The sequence below is a fragment of the Ochotona princeps genome, chromosome 1, assembly GCF_030435755.1.
Source record: "Ochotona princeps isolate mOchPri1 chromosome 1, mOchPri1.hap1, whole genome shotgun sequence".
NCBI lineage: Eukaryota > Metazoa > Chordata > Mammalia > Lagomorpha > Ochotonidae > Ochotona > Ochotona princeps.
In genome coordinates, this window is record NC_080832.1 from 117198114 (window position 1) to 117225708 (window position 27595).

At 50.9% G+C, this 27595-nt stretch overlaps 2 protein-coding genes across 6 annotated transcripts; one reads left to right on the plus strand and one right to left on the minus strand.

Annotated features, from left to right (window-relative positions):
- Positions 1-976: 976 nt before the first annotated feature.
- LOC101536140 (E3 ubiquitin-protein ligase TRIM15) lies at positions 977-10366 on the minus strand. Of its 3 annotated transcripts, none has more exons than XM_058666645.1 (8): positions 9997-10366; positions 9359-9721; positions 6839-6934; positions 5008-5238; positions 4302-4324; positions 2787-2902; positions 2405-2437; positions 977-1683 (listed from the first exon to the last, which is right to left on the minus strand). In XM_058666645.1, the coding sequence occupies exons 1-8, from the start codon at positions 10030-10032 to the stop codon at positions 1166-1168; spliced, it is 1416 nt and encodes a 471-aa protein (XP_058522628.1). In that variant the 5' UTR covers positions 10033-10366; the 3' UTR covers positions 977-1165. The 3 variants fall into 3 exon arrangements, with proteins under 3 accessions (XP_058522628.1, XP_058522633.1, XP_004598462.2); XM_058666650.1 differs by having other exon boundaries at positions 9359-9559; positions 9997-10364; XM_004598405.2 differs by having other exon boundaries at positions 9359-10364.
- A 5958-nt stretch (positions 10367-16324) lies between these two features.
- LOC101536382 (tripartite motif-containing protein 10) lies at positions 16325-24457 on the plus strand. Of its 3 annotated transcripts, none has more exons than XM_004598406.2 (8): positions 16325-16546; positions 16760-17226; positions 18439-18534; positions 19189-19419; positions 19930-19952; positions 20286-20401; positions 22035-22067; positions 23416-24457. In XM_004598406.2, the coding sequence occupies exons 2-8, from the start codon at positions 16798-16800 to the stop codon at positions 23931-23933; spliced, it is 1446 nt and encodes a 481-aa protein (XP_004598463.2). In that variant the 5' UTR covers positions 16325-16546; positions 16760-16797; the 3' UTR covers positions 23934-24457. The 3 variants fall into 3 exon arrangements, with proteins under 3 accessions (XP_004598463.2, XP_058522640.1, XP_058522642.1); XM_058666657.1 differs by having other exon boundaries at positions 16325-16544; positions 16725-17226; XM_058666659.1 differs by having other exon boundaries at positions 16325-16544; positions 16756-17226.
- Positions 24458-27595: the final 3138 nt, after the last annotated feature.

Below are 27595 nucleotides of genomic sequence, written 5' to 3' on the forward strand. Positions count from 1 at the left end.
CCCAAATGAGCGGGCCATCTTGTTCCCCACATGCACCTGGGCATGCCATCTACTGCATAGGCATCACCAATAGAGGAGGCCCAGTCCTGAGACATGCATCCCAAGGTCAGACCACAAATCCTATGACTCTCCCTGTGACTAGAATTTTGAGTCCAGTGGTCCAGCTGGGGAGTCCCCCAAGAAACCTCACCTGGGGTGACCCAAGACCTGACTCATATGTGCCAACCAGTACAGGGTCAGTTTCAGCCAGTTACCTGCGTTAGCCTAGGCACACACTGGTGTTGCATTGAGTTGCCTGGCCAGTTCTGTCTCCGGCCCCAGGTCCTATACATACCAATGGGTGCTGCGGGAGGGGTGGGTAAATTTTAAGCTGCCAGTTTCCATGCTTGCAACCCATATCAGAGCACCAGCTCAAGTCTTGGTTGTTCTGCTTTAGATCCAGTCTTCTGTTAGTGTCTATTAAGGAAGCAGCAGGAACAGATGGCTGAAGTGCATGGGTCTCTACCGCCTGCCTGGCAGACCCAGATGGAGGGATTCCTAGCTCACAGCTTCAGCCTGACCCAGCGCCAGCTGCTATGTGCACTTGGGAAATTAATCCACAGATGGAAGTTCACTTTCTTCCTCTCTTTTGTCTTTCTTGCTCCTGGGCCAGGCCCAAGCCAGGAATCCAGGAACTCCATCTAGCTTTTCCATGCAGGTGGCAGGGACACTTGAGCCCTCCTCCACTGCTCCCCAGGCTCATTAGCGGAGAGCTGGATGAGAAGCAGAACAGTTGGGACTCAAAGCAGGGCTGCCATATGAGACATCCACCCCGCCACCCCCTGCACCACAGCATGGGCCTTAACACACATTTAAAAAAAGGAACATTTGAGAAGTTAGGCCTGAACAACTAATCTTATTCACCAGTGGGGACTAGGGAGTGTCCCTCTGCCATCAAGGCAAATTCTAGCTCACTGTGTCTCGTTCATGGAGGATTAAGACCCATTTCCCCGGCTCCTTGCCTTCTCCTCACCCATCTCAGCTTCAGGGTGTTCTCCTAGCCAGATCAGGTGCAGGAAATGCAGGGGTGGAACTGGGTTCTTGGGGCTGGGCCTCGGGGGAAGAGCTGGGTCCTCCTTGTTCAACCCCGCCCAGTACTGCCCTCTCTGCCGCCCAATCGCTCGCCTCAGTCTTTCACGGTTAGGCAGGAGCCCTTTTTCCAGACAGAGAAGAAAGGGTAAACTTTGCCAGAGAAAGAGGTTGTGAAGGTGAAGATGGACTTTTGCGTGTCTGCGTGCAGGAAGGCCACGCGTCCCGCCTCGTAGTCCAGGACGACACACACGCTGCATGGGATCTCAGCCAGTGGGAGGTCGGTACCTGGGCAGGTGCTGGCCCAGCACTGCTGGTGCGACAGGATCACGGCCCACACGCCCTCCGCGGCGCTCAAACCCATCTCGCCCTTGCGCCTCACCTCCTCGGCGGCCACACCCACGATGCAGCTGCCGCCCTCGCCCAGCTGCACCTCCACCTGCCAGCGGTGGCGCCCGGACGAGAAGCCTGGGCAGCCCAGCACAGCAGGGAGGCTGTCGAAGCGCAGAGGGCTGTCGGGCAGGTTCTGCTTCTGCCGAGTGTACCTCACCGACTTGCCGTTGTCCGACAGCACCAGGCTCCGGCTGGCAGTCTGGGGGTCCAGAATCAGGAGCCCTGCGGGAAAGAGCGCACACGCAGGGGCTGAGCCGGAGGAGGAGCGAGCCTGGCTGTGCAAAGCGGCTGTGGGGGCCTCTCTGAGCCTCAGCACAACCTGCCGTTCCAGGGGCTGGCAGAGGGCAACTCAAGGATTGTTTTCCCAGAATGTGGCGCGTGGGGCCACGTCAGCTTCACCTGGGCGCTTTTAGGTGCCCGCAAGCCAGAACCCTGTTTCAGCCCAACATCAGCAGAATGTGTATTTCTCACAAGGTCTTTAGGCCGTGCTTCAGCGCATTAAGCTGCCGAGGCCCTGAACTGTAGCCCAATAAGGTGATGCTTGAGCAAACAGCATCAGAGTGGTTGGGTTCCAGGCCCGGCTCCACTTCTAACCCAGCTTCCTGGCAAACAGCAAGGTACTGAATCACGGATGCTTGGCTTCCTGCCACCCGTGTGGGAGACACGGATTCTGCTGGTAAAAGATTTAGGGAAGTGAACCAGCCGATGAAAGGGCTCTCTGCCTCTCTCTCTTTCAGATGAATGAAAAATCAATTAAAATACATATTTTTAAAAGACAAAAGACTTAATAACTGGGCCTAGTGACTCACAGCTAGCAGCGGCCACAATGGAGAAGGGCAAGCAGTGGGATGACTCCAGAATGTAGGTGTCTAGTTGTCCTGCTGGTTGCCCTGGACCAAGTGGATATATGACACAGTGGACCCCAGAGAACCCAGCTGTTTACCTGAATCTGTTTCCAGATGATGCGCCAGCCTTTCTGAGGGAAACAGAAGTGAAGAAAGATCTGAGACAGGTCTTGGGTGCCAGGTGAGGCCAGGGATGGCATTGAGCTGGGCTTTGGCTGTGATCTGAACAGGGGAAACAGGAGGCCCCCCCCTTCTGGGAGTCTGCTGCTTTTAGAAGCCGAGGCTGCTCTGGGAAGTGACCCCTGAGCGCAGCGGGATGGGATGGTTAAGGGGAAGCTTGGTGGGGTGGGATGGCATGGGGCGGGGTGGGATAGCAGTGACAGGGTCATCTCGGGGACCACGTGGAAGGCAGGGGAAGGTGGAGCGGGGTGGAGGGCAGGAGTGGAGGGGGCGGGGAGGCGGTGGGGGCTTTGCCTTTACCTGAGAATGTGTTCATCATCTTAGGGAGGACGAGGATCTTCCTGTGGAGGTCGCGGGTCTTCCGGATAAGTTCAGAAGAAATGGTCTCCGGACACACAAACGTCTTTGTCTCACACCTGCAGATGAGTTAGCAACCAGTTCAGTTCCAAATTCCCAAAATAATGGGTGGGTGATGCAGAGTGAGCCTAAAATCTGATGTGTGCATGACTTTGGTGAATACTTAGACTATCACTTATTTACCCTGGATAGAAATATAGGGTTGCTAAAGCCACAGGCATTTCAGTTAAACTCAAGGAGGACTCTGGGTAACCGGATCTGGACAAGGGGAGGTAGACCCTTGAAAATGGCATGCGTGCCAGTCGCTGGGCAGAGGTAATTTCTCCTATTAGCCGCTAGAGGGCAGTATGTTACCATCTGTTCAACTAACGATTAGTTTGTGGGCTGAGCTTTGTGAGACTTATAGCGCTAAAGGAAAAGAAGCTACACATTGCAGTGAAAAAGTTCGGGTCTCAGCTCTGTCCTGTTAGTAACCGGCTGTGTGACCTTCAGCCCACGGGTCTCAGATCCTTCAGACTAGAAGACCTCCAGTGCTCTTGTGGCTGTTCTTGTAACATGTGTGCAGGGCCTGGAGTGATAGCCTAGTGGCTAAATCCTTGCCTTGCATCTGTCCAGATCCCATATGGGCATCAATTTGTGTCCTGGCAGCCCCACTTCCCATCCAGCTCCATGTTGGTGGCCTAGGAAAGTAGCAGAGGATGGCCCAAAACCTTGGAACCCTGCACTCGCATGGGAGACCCAGAAGAAGCTCCTGACTTCAGATTGGCTCATTTGGGCCATTTGGGGAATGAACCAGTGGATGGAAGATATCTCTCTGTGTAAATCTTTCCAGTAAAAAAAATAAATCTTTAAAAAGATGTATGCAGACATGACTCTTGCCCACCTCGGCACACCTTCCCTTCACACACGTGGTCACAGAGCTTGAGCGTGGACCAGAATTCCCAGCAATCCTCTATTTTCTCATCTCCGTGCAGACTGCTGCGTTTACAGCAGAGAGGAGGGGAAGCAGAGACTCCCAAGGCTTCCAGCACCTGCTGGCTGTCCTGGGACAGTAGCCCTGAGCAGTTCAGAAGCAGCCGAGTGGGGAAGATGAATGAACAAGCCTGGGTCTCTTTAGATCCCATGCTTATGTTCAATTATAGAAAATGTTTTCAGTTCCAATTTGATATTGGTAGGATTCTGGTCAACCCAAGTATAAAACCTGTGGGTTATATAGATGTTCCTACAATAGCTTAGGAACATGGATATTATTTAGAACCTCAGCTCTTGGCTGGAGGGTCGGGGAGGACATGTCCTCAATACCAACCAATTCAAATGTGAGCCTTTAGGGAGAGTGACTGGGGTGTGAGTGAGCGAGACTGTCAAGCAGGGCACTGCTGCTTCTCTGGGTCACTACATTTGTGGGCAGAGATGGGGGACAGCAAGCGACTCGGTATGGGACTAGCAGAGGGGCCCTACCTGCTCTGGCTGACTCTGATATCCTACAAAAGAAAGACAAAAACACACACTTAGTTTCACATGTCCTTCCGATCTGCACTTCTGTCCACCCTGGCTATCTGAAAATACCAGCTTGAAACGCCCATCCTCTAGGTAGATGCTTGGACTGAACTGCCCCCCTCGATCCTCACCGTGCTTCCTCCCTGCGTGGGGCTCAGTGCCTCTGTGTCCAGGCTTATCCTGGACTGGGGTCTGCCTCCATGGATTAAGCTGGGTGAGAACAGGGCCCCCTGGGGTTCTCAGCCAGCCCTGATGTGTGACAGGACAGCAATGATGACCACCACAATGGGCACTGTTTTGCTGGGGTTTTTCTCCTGGGTGCTGGGGTCCATGCACACAGTTTTCTCGGTTGTTTCTTCTAAAATTGGCAACGCTGTTATGAAGCGGTGGGGTGGGAGGCCATGCTTATTTGCTTCTTTGGAGAGGTCAAGAGAGTGCCCAAGGCACATAGATAGAAGAAACAAGAATCATTCCAAAGCTGCTGGTCCCCAAGCCCTTAGCAGGACCACCAGTCCAGATCTCCGTGATCCCCCTGCATTCGAGAAACGGGGTGAGCACCAGTCCCTCCCCCGAGAAGCCATCTCGGCTTCCCGGCTTCCAGCTTCTCTCCAGCGTGTTGCAGCCCATGCTGGTGGGGGTAGGGGGGGTCCCATGGGGTGTCTCTCACTTGTAGAAGCTCACTTGCTGGCTGTTGACATTTCTCTTCCAGCTCCTGGACCTGGGCTCCCAGCCGGGTCACCTCCTCCGAGAGCTTGGTGATGTACTCATCCCTCTCCTTCCAGATGTGCTGCTGCAGCTGCCTGAGCCTGTCCAGCAGGAGGCGCTGCTGCTCCTCCAGCTCCTGCTGCAGCCTCTGGAAGGTGGCTTCCACCAGCTGCTTCTTGTTTTCAATATGACTCTGCAAGGGAAGGGAAGACAGAGATGGCTACAGAGGGACTCTGAGCTGCCACGAGGCTCGTTGGAATAGATCTTAAGGCAAGGTTTTGGGGGAATTTGGTGCAGCAGTTAAGATGCCACTCGAGACACCCGCATTCCACACTAGAGTGCCTGGCTTGAGTCCCAGCTCCTCTGCTTCTTACCAAGCTTCCTGCTAATGTGTACCCTGGGAGGCAGCAGATAGGTGGTTGTAGTACTCTGCCACCTACATGGGAGACACAATTGATTTCCAGGCTTACCCACTGGGGATGAACCAGTAAATAGAAGATGTCCTTATGTTTGTCTCCCTGCCTCTCAAATAAATGGAAAACAATTTAAAAAAAATTTAAAAAGGAACAGATACAAAGAGCATGTAATTCCAAGACTCATTCCATCAACTAATATTGTGGTAGGGACAGGGACTGTGATAGAGAAGATTCATTTGCTGCTTAGGAGGCCCGCATTCCATATTGGGATGGCAGTGTGAGCCCTGACTCCCACACTTCCTGTTCAGCTTCTTGCTAACTTGCCTGGGAGACACCAGATGATGGCCCAACTACTTGGATTTTCCTGCTACCTGTGTGGGAGACCTGGATGGAACTTCTGGCTCCTGACTTCACCTGGCCCAGCCCCCAGCTGTTTCAGGCAATATGGAGTGAATGCGCAGAGGAAGACTTCTGCCTTTCAAATAAGTAAATCTTGAAATATTACTCTGGTAGAAGCGGCTAGGCCTCAGGATGAACTCCTCAGTGTTGAGGACTGTCTTAGCTAGGGATTCTAGTGGAAATGTCATATGATGCTCTCACAACCATGTTGAACTTGCCCCAAGTCCTTCCACATCCACGGTAGCATCTTAACCCTGCCACACCTTCCCTGGAGCTGGATGCAGACGATGATGGTCATTTCCTGCAGACAGCTGAGGCAAAAAAGAAGCTGTGATTCCAGCCAACGCAGCTTCATGCACGATGTGTGACACTGGACTTGGCCCCTGAGGTCGCCTTCTTCAGGGCTGAGGGATGTGGGATCCCTCCAGCACCAACGCTGCCCCCTTGGCCCAGCTGCTGAGGAGTCTTACCCTGAGGATGCCTTCCCCAGTAACTCTGCAGCACGAAACAGGAGGTGGGAGGGAGCCAGGCACCGCCACTCTGTGAGCCCACTGCCCTCAGAGTCAGGGCTGGAGTCCAGACACACCCACCACGGGACCCAAGCTTCCTGTCTGGAGGTGGTGGTTTAAGGCATACAGACAGGGGCAGGGAGTGCAGTGAGGACAGGGGGCAAGAGACCCAGGGTCCAGTCATGAACTTAAGCTTTGCTGTGTGATCTTAGAAGCATTACTTTTTTGGACCCCAGGTTTATATGCTGTAAAAGCGGGGGGGGGGGGGGGGGAAGCTCAGCAAAGAGGATCCTGGGTTAGAAGGCATAGTGACACCCTCAGATCCCAATGCCTCTCAATGGTGGCAGGAAGAAGAATGAGAACAGCTTGCTGGTTCTCTCCAGCCAGGCGAGACATGCTGGACAGCAGCTTTGGCTGAGTCTGTTAAGCAACCCCTAAAGGAGAAGGTGGCCAGGGGTGTGGCCTTTACCAGTAGCTCTTGGATCTTCTGCTCCTCCCGACACTTGGTGTCCTCAATCTCATCTCTCTCCATGCTCACTGCGTCCTTCCGGCTCCTGAGACGCTCCTGTCAGGAGAAGAAGTGGCCAACGAAGCAGCGGGATTAACAGCTGGACTCGCAGACATGGTCCGCCACATCCCAGGCTCACTGCTGGGGGTAGAGGAGTTCACCTTGTCCTAAAGAGACCACTCTATGGGGCAGGAGTCTGTCATGAGTGATTAAAATATCAACAGGTAAGTGTCTGAGTACAGGTGTGCACACAGTGATAGCCCTGCCTGCAGGGATAAGGATGGCTTTCAAAAGCAGAGAATACAGCACCCACCAGTGCACACAAGTGCCAGGCCATGGTAGCAGTGGGGGAAGCCAGGCAGGAATTCTGGAGAGTCATGTTGACCAGTGCATATAGGAGATAGGGCAGGCAGTGGTCTGGACCTGGCTGCATCACCCACTGAGAAGGGTCAGATCTAGGGCTGGTGGCAGCCTGGGGAGGGTGACCTGGTCAGGAGTGGGCCCCCTAATCACATGAGTGACTTAGACTGACAGGATCTCCATTTCAGAGAATCCCATGATGTGTGATCTGACCGCAGAGCATTTGTTGCAAGGCCGGGCCACCTGTGTTGCTGACTCCAGAAAAAGGATGAAGAACATTTCCAGATGCACATGAAAGGCAAGATTAAGTGGATCCCCTAACCCTACAGAAGACCTCAAGTACCTCTTCAAAGAGTGGAAAGAAAAGCAGGTGGTACAACACTTCAGGTCGGGTTCTACAGAAAGTACCTAGGCCTGTGGACTCTCCAAAGATGATATGAACAACCAACAGGCCTTAGAACCCATACAGAGACAACAAGGAAGAGCCCCTTTGAGGACAGAGGGAACATGTCATCCCTTGTACAATGAAGCCAACAATGTCTTAGAGCAATCAAGATGACGTGGGGGGCACAGCCACTGAAGGGAAAGCCCTGGCTGGTGATAAGGACTCACTAGATGAGGGTCAGAATTGGGACAGCCGCACAGCAAGCTTAGGGCCACATGAGGTCGTACCTCCCCTGGATCTTATCCATCTACCACTCGGTCCCCAGGACATTTTTCCTTCAATCAAGGCCCCTGAGGTGGCATCAACAGACCACCTCCGTCCCCCAGCCCTGATGTAGGCTGACAACAAGGGGTGACACATCCTCTTCCCCTACTCGCCCCTTGCCTTGGACACATTTCTCTGCATTCATACCCTTTCCATCTTTACCAGTGGTCCACATGGCTCTGCAATCTCCATCCCCTCATCTTTGGAATGAGCATTAATACATACATACATATGTATATAGATGTACATATAATGTAATATAATATTTTAAAAAGAGTGTGGCAGTTGAGGAAGTAGCAGGTGCATCTACCTCAGTCTGGCAGGACCTGTGGTGCCGTGGGGAGGATGGCTGCGAGCTGAACCTGGAGGAGGAAGGGAGGATCCTGCTGCCGGGGGCATGGAGGGCCTGGCTGGAGGCATGGGGGTTCCTGGAGCACTGGGGATCCACGGACGGATATAGAGCAGGGAGTGACAGGACCAGCTTTGCATTCTAGGAGGATATGCTGATGGAGATGGACACTATGTGGTAGATTATGCAATGATTGGAACTGAAATGGGCTTGGGGAACAAGACAGAATTCAAGGTTTCTAAGCAAGCCACTTCCAGACCTTGGGGTTGGATGGCGAAATGAAAGCTGCGAAACAGACAGGAGCAGAAAATATTCCCTAGAACAGACAGGAAATAGGAAATTTTCATGATCCTGGCCTGTGGTCACCCTGCCTTTTCTCAGAGACACAGCAGTGGGGGCGTGTGTGGCACCGCTGTGAAGCTACTTCCTGGAATGCCCATCTCCCACCGTGACCACGGCTCCTTCACACCCCATCCCGCTTCCTGCTAACGCACACCCTGGGAGGCAGCAGGTGTCAGCTTAAGTTCTCTGCCCCGTGAGGGAAACCTGGGTTGAGCTCTTTGCTTCTGGCTTTGGCCTGCCTGACTCAGCCCTTAACTGTTTTTGACATTTGGGGACTGAACCAGTGGATTGAAGAGTGATCGCTCTCTCTGCCTTTCAAATCCAAAGAAAGGAAGGCAGAACAGTGTCAGTAGGTTGCCTTTCCCTGTCCACACTTCCTTTGGGACTTGGTGGTCAGAGCCTTAGAAAGTCCCCTCTCCCATTTGAAACCTGGCAGACCACATGCACCTGCCCCCGGCCTGCAGGAGACCTTATACTGCCCGGGCAGCTTCCATGATGAGTGAAGTGACCCTCCTAGGCTTAGGTCTTCTGGAGAGGCGGTAGAGTTAGGGGACTGGAGTGGACATTCACCCTGAGGCCATGCACTGCTGACACCCAAGTGGAGTCACCGGCATGGGAGCAGGTTTCCAACTAGAAGCCATGTCCTTAGTCGAGATTCCCGCTGAGTCCCCCGGGATATTGCCCTTCCCGCCAGAGTCCAAGGTCAAAGCATGCTTCTTACCTGGTAGGGCTGAATGGCCTCTTCAAGGAGGCCTACGGTGTGGGCCTGGTGGACAGGCCCCTCCCGGCAGAACACGCAGAGGAACTCAGCATCGTTCTCGCAGAAGAAGTAGATCTTCTCACCATGCTCTTCACAGCAGGTCTCCCCCAGAGGGCCCAGGGGCACTGGGGTCATGACGTTCTCTGTCTGCTCCTCTTCCTCCTGGCACACCGGGCAAAGCAGGATCCGGCCTGAGGGCTGGGACCCCATGTGGGAGGGTGGGAAGAGGCAGAGGCGGCAGAAGTCGTGTCCGCAGGTGGCTGTCACGGCATCCTCCAGAGGCTGGGCACAGGCGGGACAGGTGGCAGTGCCCTTGTGGACCACCTGCAGGGAGGGGGTGGAGGGCATCGCTGGTGCCACGCCCAGGCCGTCCGCCTCAGCTTCTGCCTCGCTGCCTGGGAAGGAGGCTCTTTCCTCGAAATGGAGTCACGGATGAGTGAGTCACGGTGGGACAGGACCCTGCGGTCCAGAGCCAGGACGGCAGGCACGTCGTCGGCCCACGAGAGCCACCTTCCCCGCCTCTCGGGCTCCCCAGAACCCTGGGCTACCACCACCCGGGTCAGCTGAGCGGGTCCAAACTCCAGGGCACCGGCAGTTACCCAGTGTTTTCCAGCGGCGATGGCCGAGCCAGCCATTCCCCTCTCCTGTGTGCTGCTGGTCCCAGGGTGGGGAACAGGGTACGCTGTGAGATCACGGCCAGAAGGGGTTTCCTGGATTCCCTGACCACGGTGGGGTGGAAAGAATCAGGGTGGAGTCGCTTCCTGTCAGTCAGAGCAGGTGGGAGCCATAAACTTCTGGCTCTGAGGTGTGCCTAGGCATCAAAGTCCAGGCTGAGGCGGAGTTGGCTGACTTCCGGTGACTGTGGACTGGGTCCCAGGGGGCTGTGAGCACTGCCCCCACCCCGCCTCTGCCCGCACCTCGCCTGCACCGCCAGCGCTGCCCTTTCCTGTCCCCCTGCGTCCCCATGGGCACCCTGTCCTTACTGGACTTTGTGTAATCCTGGACTTGCATTTTACTTTCGTTTTTCCACTGTAGATGGGAGAGGCAAGAACCCATGACCTCAGCGATTTGCATTGATAACGTTGGGGAAATTCGATTCGACGGAAGGCAGAGAAGTAGAATCAACCGCAATTACATAGGGTTTAGAATTTCCTTTTTTTTTTTTTACACTTAAATAAGCGCTGATGGAATTATGACTCCTTATGAAGGACTATACTATTGTGGCAAAATGGGGAAAATCTGTCAGGGGGTGGGAGTTAGGGGGGAATCCCTGTCTATACAAAATTGTACCACAAAATTCAAAAAGCCAAAATAAAAATATAACAAAAAGAATTTTCTTTTAAAAATAGATTTCATTTATTTATTCATTTATTTTTTAAATAAACTTGTCTTTTAGAAAATATTTATTTATTTTTATTGGAAAGACAGGTATACAGAGAGACGCAGAGACAGAGAGGAAGGTCTTCCGACCAATGATTCACTCCCCAAGTGACCGTAATGGCCAGAGCTGCATGGATCCGAAGCCAGGAGCCAGGATCCTCCTCTGGGTCTCCAATACTGGTGCAGGGTGCCAAGGCTTTGGGCCGTCCTGGACTGCTTTCCCAGGCTACAAGCAGGGAACTGGATGGGAAGTGGGGCTGCCAGGATTAGAACCGGTGTCCATATGGAATCCCAGCGCGTTCAAGGCTATAACTTTAGCTGCTAAGCCACTGCACCATGCCCCCAGCCATTGATCTTCTGCCTGCCAAGGGGTACTGTGGTGCATCCTGACATAGCTCACACCTAGTCTTGACACTTGCCTAACCCAGCCCACCCCAGTGTCAACTCTTATATTTACCAGTACAGTGGAAACAGTGGCCCAACAAGGGAATCTCAAGTTCTCCTTCAAGGCCTGCTCCATTCCTGGGTCTTGCGTGTGCCAGAGGGTTATGCAGCCCAGTTTGAGATGGCAGCAGGTGCTACAACCTGGCTCAGCCCTACCTGCCCCTAGTCCAAGATCTTGGTGGTGGGTCCATGAGCCTAACCCAGCCTAGCCAACCCCCAGCATTAACCCTCATGTGAACTGGTGGGTGTTGCAGTCAAACCAGGTCTGGCTTACACCCCATCTTAGCTCTCACACTCACCGGAAGGAACTGCAGCCCAGCAGGGGGGTTCCCCTACCAGGCCAGCCCCAAAGCAATGGATCTCAGGTGTGCTGGGGGGTGCTGCAACCTAGCCTGACATGGCCCACTGCTTGCTCCAACACCTGTGGGTGGGTACTTCAGCCTAGCCCAGTCAGACATTTCACTGAGCCTGAGCTTTTGCATATACCAGCAGGTGGCAGGCAATGCTATTTAGCTTAGCCCAGGTTTCCCATGTGAGCATGTGCCTTGGCCTGACCCAGACATGCCTTCTGATTTTCCTACCCTAAACTACTCCATCTCAGCTCTCTCACCTGCCTGCAAGTGTGGTGGTCTGGTCCAAGGAAGACCCCAGAAGTTATTCCTCCCCTGTCAGACATGCCCTCAGTTGCTCCTACTTCTATACGTCTTCAGACCCTCTTTTCTAGGCAATCTGCAGCCTCATTGCATGGGGGCTGGGGGGGGGCATGTCCTGCCCTTTGTTCTACACATTTCTGTAAGAGAGCAAGAGAGAGAGAGAGAGAGAGAGAGAGAGAGAGAAATCTTTCATCTGATGGTTCATTCCACAAATGGCACAACAGCTGGAGTTGAGCTGATCTGAAGCTATCCTCCACTGCTCTCGCAGGCCACAAGCAGAGATGGCTTGGAAGTGGAGCAGATGGAATTCAAACTGGCATCCATATGGGACCCTGGTGCTGCAGTTGATTCTAATGACAACATCTGTTTCAACGACCCCCTCTGTCGAAGGTGTCATTGCTTTCATTTCACAGAAGAAGAAATGCAGGTGGAGAGGCCAGGAGATTTGCTGAGGGTTCCCAAAGTATGACAGCTGCGAGGCTGGGGATAGTGAAGGTCTCAGCTCCAAGCCCCAAGCTCTTTCCATCCTGCAAGCCAGGACCACGGTGAGGCAGCCTTGGCTCTTCCACCACTCACTTGCAGCTGCATCCAAGGCATCTCCCTCTCCCAGCCACTGGCCTAGGTGGCACCCTGAAACTGCCTCCTCTTCACATCCATTGCCCTGTGCTCCTGTGGCACTTTCCCTCTCCATGCCACCTTGCACTCCCTGCCTTAGAGTACTGCCCTGAACTCCACCAGCCACATGTGGCCACCGAGCAGTGAAATGTGACTCGTGCAAATCGGTGCATGTGGAAAATGTATGCCAGATTTCAGAGCCTTAGTACAAAGAAGAAATGTGAATCATGTCACCAACGTGTGGCACTGATGATATGTTGAAATGTCCATGTTTGGGCAATAATGCATTCAGTAAAAGATATCGTTAAAATTATTTTCATATCTCTCTTATGTGGCTTTTGGGAATTTTTAAAAATTTATTATTTTTAAAAAATAATGATTATATGGTTGATCAGGGTGGGAAGGATCAAGGTTTAGAGAAAATTGGGTGAGTTCATTGCTTCCAAATATGCTGTTTCTTCTTGTTGTTTATGGGGTAGGGGGGAAACAAACAGGAAAACCACTCACAACTTTCTGCACATCCCAGTACCCAGGGATGAGGAGCCATCACCACATATTAACCCAGAGTCTCAATGTGTACATATACTACGGGTTCTGTCAAGGTGGTTTGGATAGTTCTGAAATGCTGCTGATTTCACCAATCCAAGGATGATGTCACCCTCCCATGTCCATTGGCTCCATTCACTGAAACTTTTTGCTGTCATCGTTTGTTTGGTGTTGTTGTCCAGTTAGTTCTGTTCTGCTACAGCACCAAATGTGCTGCCTTAGTCTCCTTTTACAACAGGGCTGTGTTCACTGCTCCACCTTTTTTTTTTTTGTATTAAGTAGGGCACATTCTTGCAGGCAAGTCCAAAAAGCTGGGCCAGGTGTTCCAAGCATCGCCAAATCCCCCACCCCTGGGGCTCATGAACCCAGCACCCACCTAGTGGGAGGGCCCTGATACCTGGGCCAGGAGACCCAAGCCCTACTGGATCCCCCACCCCTGGGTTTCATGAATCCAACATCCACCTAGTATGCTGGCCCTGGGCCAGGAGACACAAGTCTGCCAGATTCCCCATCCCAGGGTTCACGAAATCAACCCCCCACCTAGCAGGAGGGCATCAGGATCTGGGCCAAGCCACCCACACCCCACCAGTTCCTCTGTCCCACAGGACTCGGGAACCCATCCCCTATTACATATGTGGGCCACATGGCCTGAGCTAATTTACCCAAGCCCTGTCAGGTCCCCTGTCTCTAGGATTCACGTACCTGGCCCTTGCTTGGCCAAGGCTGGCATGACTCGCTTCACCTGAGTTTCTGCAGTCTTATTGCTCCACCTGGCCTAATCTAGTCTGCCCCCTGTTCTAGCTCCTGTTGGAGCTGCAGCCTATCTCAGCCCAGCCTGATTGCTGTCCCGGTCCGAATGTGAACTGGCTGGTGTTTTGGCCTGATCTGGCTCCTCCTGCCCTGGTTCTCAGATCTGCCAGTGAGTGTTGTGTGCTGGTCCAGACTAGTCTGTCCCCAGACCTGACTCACATGTATGCTGGTGGGTACTGTAACCTGGCATGGTCTCGGCTGCTCCTTGCCTTGCTTCTTGTGCCCTCCTGCAGGGTCTGCATCCTGATGAAGGAGTTTCTCAAGCTCCTCCATCAAGTCTCCTCCTAATGGCAGTTCTTGTGCACACCAGTGGATGGTTGACCCAGGTTGATTTGTCCACCTGCTGTCCTGGTGAGAACAGTGGCCTTGCTCAGCTGGCCACACCCATTCTGGTTCTTGTTGTTGGTTGTTGTAGCCCAGTTCTGCCTGGTCCACACCCAAATACAGCTTTCACATAGATTAAAGGGAGTCAAGACCTAGTCTGGCCTGTTCTATAGCCAAATTGGCTCTCATGAATACTAGTGGTGGCTGGAGTTAAGCCCAATCTGATGCTTCACTGTCCCAGTGACACCTGTGCTGGTGCAGTCTGTAGCTATGTATAGTCTCACCTGCTGCATTCAATCCTATTCTCGTTCTCACCATTGGAAATTCCAGCCCAACTGGGGTGCCCCCTTAGTTCCCCAGCAAGGCCTGATCCCATCTGCAGTTCTAGGAGTATCCAGCAGAAATTACAGTCTCACAGGGGTAAACCCACATTGCCCCCACAGATTCTGCTAACAGACCAACTCCTCTCTTGTTCCCCCCCCAAACCACTTTGGTGTGGGTCCCATACATACATACATATATACACATGTCATGTACTTGTTTATAGAAGTCTCTCAGCTGTAATTCCTAACCTGGGCATAAAAATCAAAGGTCATCTCCCACTGCTACCTGTGCAATACCATCATTCTGCTATAGATCAGGACCCTCTAACCATGAGGGAACACCCCCAGGCAGCCTGAGGGGCTTAACCCCGCAGCTTTGGTGCCTGGCTGCCTGGCTTCAGGCACCCCGTCAGGTCAAAAACCTGGCCTCCAGTATTGGGTGGTCCTGGAAGCCCGTTGAGCTTCCCTCCCCCAAGAGAGCCAGTGTGCTCAGCTGCTCGTGCATTTTGCTAGGTTGTTGGGAAATTCTGAATTGTATATGTGGCTCATATCCTGTTCCTATCAGGTAGTATCACTTTGGAGATACATAGAAGAGTACACGAAGTTCAGTGGACCAAGGGTTAAGCTGCCGCTCAAGACATCCTGTATCAGACTGCCTGATATGAGTCACAGCTCCTCTGCTCCTAATGCAGCTCCTGCTAATGCATCCTGGGAGGCAACAGAGGATGACCAAGTGTTGTGTCCATCCCACCCACATGGGAACTCTGGATGATGTCCCTCGTTCCTGACTTCAGCCTTGCCCAGTCCTGACTGTTGTAGGTATTTGGGAACGGATCAGTGAATGGAAGATTCTCTCTCTCTCTCTCACACTTTGCTTTTGTTCTGCCTTCCAAGTAACTGAAAATAAGTAAGCGTTTATCCAAAAGCATACTTTGATTCAAAACATTATGAATTCCCCATGCATATAAGGAATCTTCATAAAGTTCATGAAAAATGTGTATTGCAGGGGCCAGGGCAATAGCTCAACTGGCTAATCTTTCACCTCCAAGAGCCAGCATCCCATGTGGGCACCAGTTTGCCTCTTGGTTGCTCCACTTCCCATTCAGCTTCTTGCTTATGGCCTGGGAAAGCAAGCAACCGAGGATGGCCCAGTGCCGTGGGCCCCTGAACTCCAGTGGGAGACCAGAAAGAAGTTCCTGGCTCCTGGTTGTGGATTGGCTCAGCTCTGGCTATTGGGAGCATTTGGGGAGCGAACCAGTGGAAGGAAGTTCTTTCTCTCTCTTTCCTCTCTGTGGGTCTGCCTTCTCAATGAAAATAAATAGATATTTAAGCAAAAATGTGTATTATAAAAAATGATGCCTGGATTTCAAAATTATGTTTTATCAATATAAACTCATCTTTTAATTCAGATTTTCTACAAAGTCTCCTTATAGATGTGATTGCAAACTTTGGCCCCCTATCTTCCTGTTCATGTATTTTGGAAGAACTAAATAACCTGACTGAGCCTCAGGAAGTTGGAATAACACATGCTATAGAGCAGATGGGAGCAATAAATGAGTCCAGAAGTGGACACTGCTGCTGTAGAATAGGGTGTGTGGTCATTAGAAATACATGCCAGCTATTACTGGTTTCTTCTCTTGCACACAGCCTCTTTCCAAGCTCATAGCAGCCCAGTGGTACATCTCCACCAGCATAGCCTGTGCTGGGTACACCCAGGCACAAGGACCTTATCTGAGCCCCCATATTCCCTTCCCGCTGAACCGGCAAGCCCTGGGCTGGCTGATACCACAAATCTCCCTGGAGACAGCTGGCCATGTGGCAGAGAGGCTGCAGTGCAGCCAGACTCTGTAGCCCAGTCTCTCTTCCACATCTCATCACCACCTCTTTCCACCGTGGACAGCAGAGATGCTTCCACTTTGCTTCTACTGAGAGAGTTTGTGAATGGACAGAAAGGAATGGCAAACCCAAGTCAAGAGCCTTGATCCAGAGCGTGGCTGAAGTTGGGTCAGGGATGCTGTGAGACCCTCCTCATCCCACTCCTCCACCTGGCAGGTGTGTGTCCTTTCCTTTGGGAGAGTTGGACACTAGCAGCCTTGGTGGCCTGTGTGTGTGTGTGTGTGTGTGTGTGTCTATGTAAAAGAAAGAGAGAGGATGCAGGTGTCACACTGTCAAGATGTGCTGCGTCTGAGCTGTGTACACCTGTGAGTGTGTGTGTGATATGTGTCTCCACAGCTCTCAGGCTCCCCCTCCTTCTTCTAAGCAGAAAGACTGACCTTGAGGGAGCTGCAGGCCCAGCAGCACCACCATGGCCTCTGCCGCCTCCGTGACCACCTTGGCTGATGAGGTCAACTGCCCCATCTGCCAGGGCACCCTGAGGGAGCCGGTCACCATCGACTGCGGCCACAACTTCTGCCGCAGCTGCGTCACTCGCTACTGTGAGACTCTGGGCCTAGAGTCTGAGGACTCCCTCTCCTGCCCGCTCTGCAAAGAACCTTTCCGACCGGGGAACTTCCGACCTAACTGGCAGCTGGCCAGTGTGGTAGAAAACATCGAGCGCCTCAAGCTAGTATCTGCGCAGGGCACGGAGGAGGAGCACGCGTGCCAGGAGCACGGGGAGAAGATCTATTTCTTCTGTGAGGATGACGAGGCGCAGCTGTGCGTGGTGTGTCACGCAGCTGCGGAGCACAGGAATCACACCGTGCGCTTTCTGGAGGATGCGGCAGGGCCCTACAGGGTAGGTGAGGGGCCCTGGGGTATCTCTGGGTGGGCCTGGGGTCAGAGTGCATGCAGAAAATTGAACACAGGTGCGAATAATTTCAGCTACACTGAAGGTGAATTCTTATATGGTCACCCAAGCCATAGACCTAGGCATGGAAGAGCACAGGTTTTTGTCTATCTGTGTGTGTGTGTGCGTGTGTGTGTGTGTGTACTTGTTGAGTAAAGAGGGACCGCCATGTGTGAGTGTATGTGTCTGTTCAGACTAGCAGGTGTGACTGAGCTTTATATTTGGAGAAGTGTTTGTGTAAACTGTGTGTGCTTACAAGTGTGGACTTTGCTTGAATGAGGGTCTGAGTATAGATGTATTTGCATGCGCAACTAATTTGAATGCTTGAGTTTGTGAATATGCAAATTAAGAGTCTCTCTCTCGCTCTCTCTCTCTCTCTCTCTGTGTCTCTCTCTCTCCTTTCAGTAAACACACCACCTCCCGAATCTCTCCTGGGAGGAGCTTTCCATTTCCTTCTTGTCATGCTCACTCTCACTGCACAAACAAAACTTCTTCTCTGTCAAGAAAAAAAAAAAAGCCCACAAATACACACATTAGGTAAATAGATAATGAAGTTTTATATGTCACCATATAAGTGAGTGCTGCCTTTAGTTGTTTCTGTTTTATTACAAGTGAGTGTCTGTGTGTGGTGGACATCTTAATCAGCATTTGATGGGGAGACTTCTATGTGCATTTTTGAATGTTTCCAGCTCTCTTAACAAACCATAGTTAAACCAACTTGTTAACTATTTTGGTATACCCATGTTTCTTCTGTAATTATATACAGCTAATTAATTCTAGTTGCTGTGGGGAGTTTACATGTGCTCTTTGAAAAATGTCAGTAGCTTGAAATAATTTCAAGCATATGAAATCAGAACACATCTCAGCGTTTGCCAGAAACAAAGGGAGTTAGTGGCTGACTGTATGGGCCAGCTCCAAGGGAGAGCCAAGTCATGGCCCCTGAGGAACACACAATCGTGGGAGTGCCCTGATACAAATGCTTGGGGCACAAAACAAGAGGAACAGGGCAGTAAGCTGTCAGGGTGATGAAGACTCGGACACCGTCAGAGCTGAGACAGGCTCCTCTCCTGGGCTCCCTCCACTGCTAGAAGGCAGAGTTGGAAATGCTGACACCATAAAATAATTTTCTCCATCTAAGTATTTTATACTCCTGCTCCCCAGGAACAAATACAGAAATGTCTGAAGTGTTTAAGAAGAGAGAGAGAAGAAATCCAGGAAGTCCAATCAAGAGAGAATAAGAGGATCCAAGTCCTGCTGGTAAATCGCCATCCCTTCCCCAGGCTCCACGCTGCCGTTCTGCCCCTGGGTTCGTCCTCTCCCCTGTCCTGCCCTTCCCCAGGCTCCAGCCTCTCCCTGAAACCCAAGCCAGCTAGGGCAGTGAAAATGCTCTTGGAATGTGACTTGACTCTGGCACGAACTGCATGACCTCATGCACTCAGGTTGCTTATCTGTAAAACAGAGAGTAAAACCTGCCCCTCCCTCATGGAGTTGATGTAAGGATTACATGAGCGTGCAATATAGCTTAGTGCTGTGCATCCAAGGTGTGCTTCCAAACAGGCAGGATGGCCCCCGCCCCCAATCTTCCAAGCATGTGCTCTGAGCCTTCCTCCCTTTAGAAGCTTTAGCAACCAGTGCTGAGGTAGTGCAGGACAGTGCAGCTCCCCAAAATGGGGTGGCAGGTGGCTGGCAGGTGGCACAGACACCATGCCATAGTTCCAAGTCTGATATGGGAGTGGGGATTGAGACAATTGGACTGGGGGATTCTGAGTTCATGACCATATCTTGGAGAATGTGCACCTGTGTCAAGAGGGAGGTAGGCGTGAGGTGAAGAAAAGGAAAGAAACAAAAAAGGAAAAACAAAAGGAAGAGGAGGAGGGAACCTCTCCTTGGGGTCCTCTACTTCCTTCCCAGACACAGGTGGCCACCAAGAGGCAGCAGGTGGTTTCTGAGTTTGCGCATCTGCGCCAGTTCCTGGAGGAGCAGCAGAGTGTCCTCCTGACACAGCTGGAGAAGCTGGATGGGGACATCTTGAAGCAACAGGATGAGTTTGATTTCCTGGTCACCGGGGAGATCTGCCGGTTCAGCGCTCTGATAGAAGAGCTGGAGGAGAAGAACGCGAGGCCAGCCAAGGAGCTCCTGAAGGTTAGCCTGGCACTGCCACTCCATGTCCTCCTCAGCTGTGTCTCCATGTTCCCTGGTCCTAGTCTAGTTTTATTATCATGGGATCTTTGCCAGGATCCAATGGCAGAATGAAAATATAAAGACTATGTTAAATATGTCTGGTGCCATTTCCAATACATCCATTCCCTTATCACCTGTCACCTTTTGCCAGTCTAAAGTTCTCCCTGGTCTATTTCATGGACTCGAACTGGATGAACGATATTGGAGTCCCAACATAACATCAGAAAGGCAATGTTGTTTAGGTGGTGCATTCTGGACTGAATCCCTCAGACCTTGTGCAGGGGTTTACGATTGCCACTGACCAGCAGGTGCAGGTCACTTTACCACCTGAGTCTGTGGAATAAAGGGATCAGGCTGTGAGTTCCAATGCTTGGTTACCTTACTAGTGGGTTCAAGGTGTTTTGTCTTCTCTGATCATATGAAAGCCAGGTACACTAAAAACTAAATCTCTACTCTGTCTCTGTCTTTTAGGATATCAGAAGCACACTAATAAGGTAAGCAATGTAGTTTTTCTATTTTTCTTTCCTCTCATAAATACATATACATGCACCAACACTTAGTGTCTGTCATACAGATACACAGCACCCTCTCTTTAAGGAGTTAATGTACACATCAACTTCCACATATCCCCGTGTGCTCTTGCGCATGGCTGTAGATGCACACTCTTGAGTGGCATTGCCTGTAAGTGGGCAGTGGCATCCATTGGAGGGAGCTGTGTCTGGTTGCAGGAACAGTACCTCCCTGTGTTTCTTGGAGGAGATGACCAGTTGAGGGTGGAGGCATCATCATGAAGAATCTTCCCAGACATAGCCATTTCTGTGCCCTAGATGTGAAACCAGAAAGTGCCGGAAACCAGAGGCTGTGTCCCCTGAGCTGGGACAAAGGATCCGGGACTTCCCCCAGCAGGCTGTCCCACTGCAGAGAGAGATGAAGATGTTTCTGGGTAAGAGAACTACAGGCCTCCACAGATCACAGGTGGGCATGATGCAGCCACTCTTCACTGATGAAAGGCTGTGTGACTTGCAGATCCTTAAGAAATCTGTCAGGTGATGTGACAATGAATAGAGATGATTATGGGGAACACTTCTTGGGAAAAATGCGAGTCATTTGAAAAGTACTTAAATATATCTGATGAGTTGGCATTAAGCAAAAAGAAAGATAGCGATTAACAGTGTCTGTCATTTTCAATAACTGAAAAACCTCCACAGCAACATTTGCAGTAAGTTTTCAATGATGAACATTGTTTCTGTGTAGCAAGTGAAAGCATTTACATTTATATAGTTTGAAAAATTTATTTTGATTGGGAAGGCAGATTTACAGAGAGAAGGAGAGATAGAGAAAGATCTTCATCCACTGACTACAATGGCCAGAGCTGAGCCGATCGAAGGCCATGAACCAGGAGCTTTTTCCAAGCTTCCCACATGGATGCAGGGGCCCAAGGACTTTAGCCATTCTCTGCTGGTTTCCCAGGCCTTAAACAGGGAACTGGATGAGAAGTGGAGCAGCCAGGACTCAAACCTATGCCATATGGATTGTTGGCACTTGAAGTTGGAAGATTAGCCAGTTGATCCATTACGTCAGCCCCCAAAAGCATCTATTTTGTCCTGCAATGGTGGGCTATTCTCACTTTCCTACTGTTAGTCTGGCTCTCAGCATTGGAATGCTTTGGTAGGGACCGTGACCCCTCCTTTTCCCAGCACAGGGAATGTTGCTAGGAAAGGACCAGGCTGTGAAATCAGACTTAGGTATGAAGATGACTCTTTGTCTGGCCACCCCTTCCACCCTTATGGCGGCTTGGTGAATAATATCACCTATATCTAAATACTCTTCCTGTTGAAGTGTCATGCTGTGAGAGAACTTTCCTATGAATCTACTTCCTGTAAATACTTCCAGGGACTTGAGAGTGAAGGAAATTATATCTAACCTGGGGCAGGAGTTTGGTGGTGGCTAACACAGTGCTTGGGGCACCTGTAATCCATTTTGGAGTGTCCAGGGTTGAGCCCTGGCTCTACTCTAACATAACCTCCTGCTAACGTGTATCCTGGGAGGCAGCAGGTGATGGCTCAAATGTTGGCATTCCTGTCACCCATGTAGGAGACCTGGACTGAATTCCTGGTTCTAACTTCAGCCTCAGCCAACTGTGGCTGTGGCAGGCATTTGGAGAATGAACGAGGGAATAGAAGGCTCGCTCTCTCTCTAACTTATCTATTCACCATGCAGATGTTTCTAGATAGTTTACTGTGTGCTGGGCCGTGTGGACACAGAAGGGAGCAAGGAAAACATGGTCTCTGTGCTCAGAGTTTGGCTGTGGGTCTCTAAGTGGGACCCTCAGCAGCAGCAACCACCCCCCCAGAAAGACTGGTGGAAATATAAATTTGCAGGCTCACCCCAGAACACCTGGATCTGAAACAGACAAGTGCTCAGGTGGCTCTCCTTCAAGTTCAGGTAGAGAGGATTCAGCTTCCATTCTGCTGCTGGTCATCTCTCTCTTGTGGGTCTCAGTGTCCTCATCTCCCAGTGGTCTCTGGTTTTATTAAATGAATGAAATATCATTTTATTTTGTTTCCTCTTTCCAGAAAAGCTCCGCTTTGAGTTGGACTATGAGCCAGGTAAGCAGTGAGGAGTCTCTGAAAAGGAGAGATTAGGGTTGACAGGGTTCTGCGCTGGGTACTAGAATGGCCAAATATACATACAACAGGTGCATATATACACATATTGTATGTATATACCATTAAAAAGCTCTGTGTGTGTGTGTGTGTGTGTGTGTGTGTGTGCGTACAGTTGGCCCTTTGTATCCACGCCTGGGTTCCACATCCATGGGAACATTCAAGAAAAAATTGTGTCTGTGCTGAGCATCTGCAGGTTCTTTCTTGTCATTTATTCACCAAACGATACACTATAACATTGGTTTCCATAAGACTGACATCATATTAGACATTATAAATAATCTAGCAATGATGTGAAGTGTGTGGGAGGATTGTGCGGGGTATGAGCTCTGAGCTTCCATAGGTCTGGGGAGTCTGGACGTTTGTGTCACTGCATTGGTCAGTCTGTCCAGGGAACTACAAAGAAAAGACAGGTGCACTGTGAGTGCACAGTGCAGGTGGAAAGAGTAAATCAGAACAGAAGAGGTACATCTGGGATGGGTGACTGGATAAAGACAAGTTAGACTGGATTTGCAATCACTTTGTGGGACTGTCAGGAGCCCTGATCCTTCCCAGATGTCTCTTTGTAGATGGCAGTTAGGAGAGCAGTCTGGGAACAGGAAAGGAGCAAACAGGGGAATCTTTCAATGCCACTGCTCCAAGACTGGGGAATGTGTGACTATGGAAGGGCCTCTTTAACTGTGGGTCTATCAGATTTTTTGGGGTTCCCTTCTTTACTGACCCCTCTGCTGGGGTCTGTGGAAGCTTTGGGTGTTTAAAATGGACTTTAGACTCTGAGTAACAGTGGGTAACTACTGAGGAGCCAGTAAGCCTGCCTAGAGCATGACTGCCCCCGAGTCAAAGATGCCTTGGAAGGAAAGCTGGGAGGACTCAGAAAGTTTGGGTGGATTAGAGGCATGCTTCCCCCTCAACCCCAGCGAGAGCCGTGAGGAGGGGGCATGTGTGTAACTGCCGCAGGGAGCCAACAAAACTGTTATGCACAGCCTTGGGATCCAGCTAGTTTGCAGGGAGTAGAACAACTTGTCAGGCACCTGCCCAGCACTGGATGAGAGCCATCAGCCCTCAAAGCCCGGTTTCTCTGGCTTTAATGTGCATGGAGCCCCTAGGGTATCCTGTCAAGATCCAAATTCTGAGTCTGTATTTCTGACTGGTGGCTCCCTGGTGATGCCAACGCTGCAGGCTGGCAAAAGTGCCATGACAGCAGCAGGTGCATATGCTGGGGAGCTTCCAGGCCTGCCTCAACTATCATGGCTTGTCTGCTGACACTCATATCTCTTTCGACTTCCTACAGCTCACCTGTCTCTAGATCCCCTGACGTCCCACCCCAAGCTCCTCCTATCCGAGGATCAGCAGCGGGCCAGGTTCTCCTACAAGTGGCAGAGCTCTCCGGACAATCTCCAGCGTTTTGACCGGGCCACCTGTGTGCTGGCCTATGAGGGTTTCACGGGGGGGAGACACACGTGGGTGGTGAGTGTGGACTTGGCCCACGGGGGCAGCTGCACTGTGGGTGTGGTCAGCGAGGACGTGCAGAGGAAGGGAGAGCTTCGGTTGCGGCCAGAGGAGGGGGTGTGGGCAGTGAGGCTGGCCTGGGGCTTCGTCTCGGCTCTGGGCTCCTTCCCTACCCGCCTGGCCCTGGAGGAACAGCCCCAGCAGGTGCGGGTGTCACTTGACTATGAGGTGGGCTGGGTGACCTTTGCCAATGCTGTCACCCGGGAACACATCTACACCTTCACAGCCTCCTTTGCACGGAAGGTCTTTCCCTTTTTTGGACTCTGGGGCCGAGGGTCCAGCTTCTCCTTGATCTCCTGAGTGGGAATTGTTGGCCTCCTCTAAGTACAGGATTCAAATCAAGGACTGTGTGGACTTGACCCCTGGTTGGGTCTCCTGGAAGACTTGAAATAGAAATGGCTGCTTTAGTTGAAGTGCTGGGGTCCATTTGTAAGGCACAAGGTGAGATGATCCCCTACCTGTCCATCAAATCTTTTCCCCAGTGCCCAGCCGATGGAATGAGTAGGGTCCTTGGCGACTCAGGCTGCTGCCAGCTCTTGGTCACACCACCCCCAATAGGCACAAACAGAGCTGTGTGGAGGAAAGAGGATTGGATTCAGAGCTAGAAGATCCTGAGTCTAGACCTATTCTTGCAAGCAGTCAATTGTATGATTTTGAAGTCCGGCACCTCACCACCCTTCAACTTATTGTCTTCCAAAATTATTAGTGTGTATTCATTCATACATCAAGGAAAATTATTGTGCACCAATTATAGTCTAAGTGTTGTGGCAGCCATTGATGACTTGGAAATAGGACAAAAAACAAACAAACGACAACAACAACAAGCCTAAGCTAAACTAACTTGTCCTTTATTAACAGGTGCATGTGGGAAGAGATGGTGCTGCAAGGAGGAAACTGGAGCACAGGCTGGCGGGTGGTGGGGTTGTTAGGGAGGCGTGGTAGGTGACAAGGTGTGGCTGGAGAGAGAGGATGAGTCACGGGCAGGTCCTGGAGAACGTGGGTCTGAAGCACACACATGGTGAATGAGAAGGGAAAAAGCATTGCCGGCAGCGAGCAGCAGAGACCTGGCTGACTGGTCTGTGACTCACAGATATCTCCACTGTCCTCACGGGCATGCACAGAGCACCCCCACCTCCACAGCCTTCAGGGGCTCCCTCTTCCTGCTAGTGTCAGTTCTGGCTGAGCCACAGGTACAGGGGAACAGGAGAGGCTGGGCTGTAAATCACAACCTGGGCCCCACATTCAGCCCCTAAGGGAGATGGCCTCCCAGACTGGCCAGTTATCATCTGGGTCAAGAAAGGAGATGGAAGAAGGAACTTGGCCCCAACAGTTCTGCTGTGAGAGCAGGTGCTGCACCATCTGTATCTGCCGCTGGTGTGGGGCATGGCACGCTCTCTGGGTGACCTGTAACGTTTAGCCCAAAGAATTGCCACTGCTTTGGGGCTGGATAAGAATCATCATCTGAGGGCTGTGGTGAAAGGAAGGAAAGATTGGAGACGTGGAGATGATGAGTGGATCCACAGTGGAGAGCTCTGTGGGAGGAAAAGCCTCCGGGGAGGCTGTGAGCAGCACACTGAGTATGAAGGCGCTAGATCCTGGAGAGCCCCAGAAATCAGCCAGAATGTGGGAAACGTTCCCCGCAGGTGGAATTTTGCTCTCCTTGAGCCAGCCGTTCACCTCTGATTGCTCAGCTGACCCATAAACCACTGCATGTCTATTGTCCTCTGACCATGATGTGCCCTAGTGGAAGTGAGCTTTCTAGTGTGCAAGCGTTAGGTCCAGGTTGTGAAAACATGTGGCGACCTGGAGCCAGGGTTTGGAGGGAATGTGACTTTGCTTTCCCTGAGAGAATTCAATATTTCATAAAAATATTGTGTTTTCTAAATATTGGCACAGTGTTTGTATAATGACCAAAACCAAAATGAAACAAAATAAAAACCTGGACTCCCAAACGTAGGACTTGATTAAAAATTGGATTTCATTTTTCTGCTCATTTTTGTTGATCTTAGCTGGGTTTTAGAAAATGAATTTAAGAGGCAGGCATTTGGCCCAGAATTTAAGATGCTGCTTGAAAGGTTCACGTGGTAACTTCACTGGCTAGAATAATCCTCCCTGCGGAGGATTATGGATGCTGGTTCAAGTCCTGGTTGCTCCACTTCCTGATCTAGTTCCTTGCTGGGAAAGCAGGAGAGGATGGACCAAGCTCTTGGGCTCCTGCACCTATGTGGGAGACCTGGAAGGAGCTCTTGGCCCCTACCTTCAGACCAGCTCTGCTCTAACTGTTGAAGAAATTTGGGAAGTGAGTCAATAATGGAAAAAAAAAATCTCTCTCTGTTTCTCTCTATCTTTCCCTTGTTCTCTCTGTAACTTTGAGTTTCCAACTAAAATTAAAAAAAAAAAATGTTGCCACTTGAGACACATCTATCCCATTATGGGGAAAGTTTAGAAGGACCTGCTCTCTCCTTTTCACTCTGTAAAATCTACCTATCAAATAATTATAAATAAATCTTTAAAAAACACACACACAAAGAAAAATGTGATTTTCTACCATTGGCCAAGTCTCATGGGGAGCTGTGGCAGGATCAGGTAAGGGGACTGAATTTGCCTAAGAGGCAGGCATTTAGAAAATCCCAGTAACAATGCATACATGGAGCTCATCTCGGTCAAATTTCATGCTAAGTACTTTATAGAGTAACTCATTCAGTCAACATAACAACCCCATGAGCTAGGTGCCCTTATTACTATCCCCATATTTTACATGAGAACTGGCACATGGGAGGTCCAGCAGTGGGTCCCAAATCAGCCAATGGTGTTCATCAGAACAAGCATGGATTCAGGCAGTTCCCATATCTAGGCTCATGATGACTATGTAAGATTATATCCTCTGCCCAGGAGCTGATTGGGGCAGGGGGCTTGAGGTCCCAGGCAGCCTAGAGACTGGCTCATCCTGTGGCCATGCAGTAGTACAGATGTGGACACTGGGTGCTAGACATTGCCCTGTGTGCAGCTCTGGTTTTCTCTGCCACTTCCCTACCTGCCAACTAATGACACAGTGGTCATAGGTGCCTTCTTGATTTCCAAGTGAAGCTGACAGTTTAAGTTTGCTGTCACTGTCTCTTTATGAGAGGATCTTTCTCAACAGGTCACACCATAGACCCAGTTGGCCAGCATTGGTCTACCCATTTGTGGTCCAAGCACGTGTTGTCATGGCTGAAGAGGGCAGAAGGCCTGGCAGGCACCAGTGGGATAATTGACTTCTCTTCAGCAGAGAGAGACCCTTGGGGCTTACTTGTTCCATCTGTACATGGTAGGAAACTTCTCAATAAGCACTCTGTGAGCATTAACCTGCGTGGGTTGCAGGAAGTGTTAGCTGTTGCCTTTTTTCCTTGGCTAATGTCTTCTTGTTAGATTGAGATCAGCAGATTTCTACTAAGTCATTCCTCCCATTTCTTTTTTTTTTTTTTAACTTTTTCCAATCTTTTAATTGTGTTTTTGACAATCTGTTCCCATTTCTTGAACACCTGTTTGAGGTTGTCTCCCCTCTGTACTCTTCAACGCCTTGCCCTGTCCATAATGCACACGGGATCCTGACTGGCACGTTTGCCTTCATTCCTGATTCAAAAACCTTTGATGGCTCCCTGTGTCTTGGGGTCATGCAACTGGCCTGCTTCTGATCGTCCCTTTTCCTGAACATTCCCGATGACCCAGGTCAGTTTTGCCACACTTCTGCTAACGCTGTGGCTTTCTCCTACCTCTGTGCTTTCATTCATGTGGTTATCCTGGCCTGGATACGCTCACCTTTCTCTCTCACCCATCAGTCCTCCACCTTCCCACCACACCTCCCCTGATTGTTCCAGCCTTGCTTGCATTCCTCTTTGAATTCCTGAAACATTTAGCACCTACGGTGGCTTAGCTGTGTCTGTCCTGGTTCCATAGCTAGAAAATGAGCTTTTGGATGGCAA

Coding starts and splice junctions, on each gene's coding strand:
- LOC101536382 (XM_004598406.2), top strand. CDS start 16,798: ATGGCCTCTGCCGCCTCCGTGACCACCTTGGCTGATGAGGTCAACTGC. Junction 17,227..18,438: donor ATGCGGCAGGGCCCTACAGG/GTAGGTGAGGGG, acceptor CCTGCTCCCCAG/GAACAAATACAGAAATGTCT. Junction 20,402..22,034: donor AGAGATGAAGATGTTTCTGG/GTAAGAGAACTA, acceptor TCCTCTTTCCAG/AAAAGCTCCGCTTTGAGTTG.
- LOC101536140 (XM_058666645.1), bottom strand. CDS start 10,032: ATGGCTGGCTCGGCCATCGCCGCTGGAAAACACTGG. Junction 5,239..6,838: donor AGAAGATCCAAGAGCTACTG/GTAAAGGCCACA, acceptor CTTCCCTTGCAG/AGTCATATTGAAAACAAGAA. Junction 2,438..2,786: donor GATGATGAACACATTCTCAG/GTAAAGGCAAAG, acceptor TGTTTCCCTCAG/AAAGGCTGGCGCATCATCTG.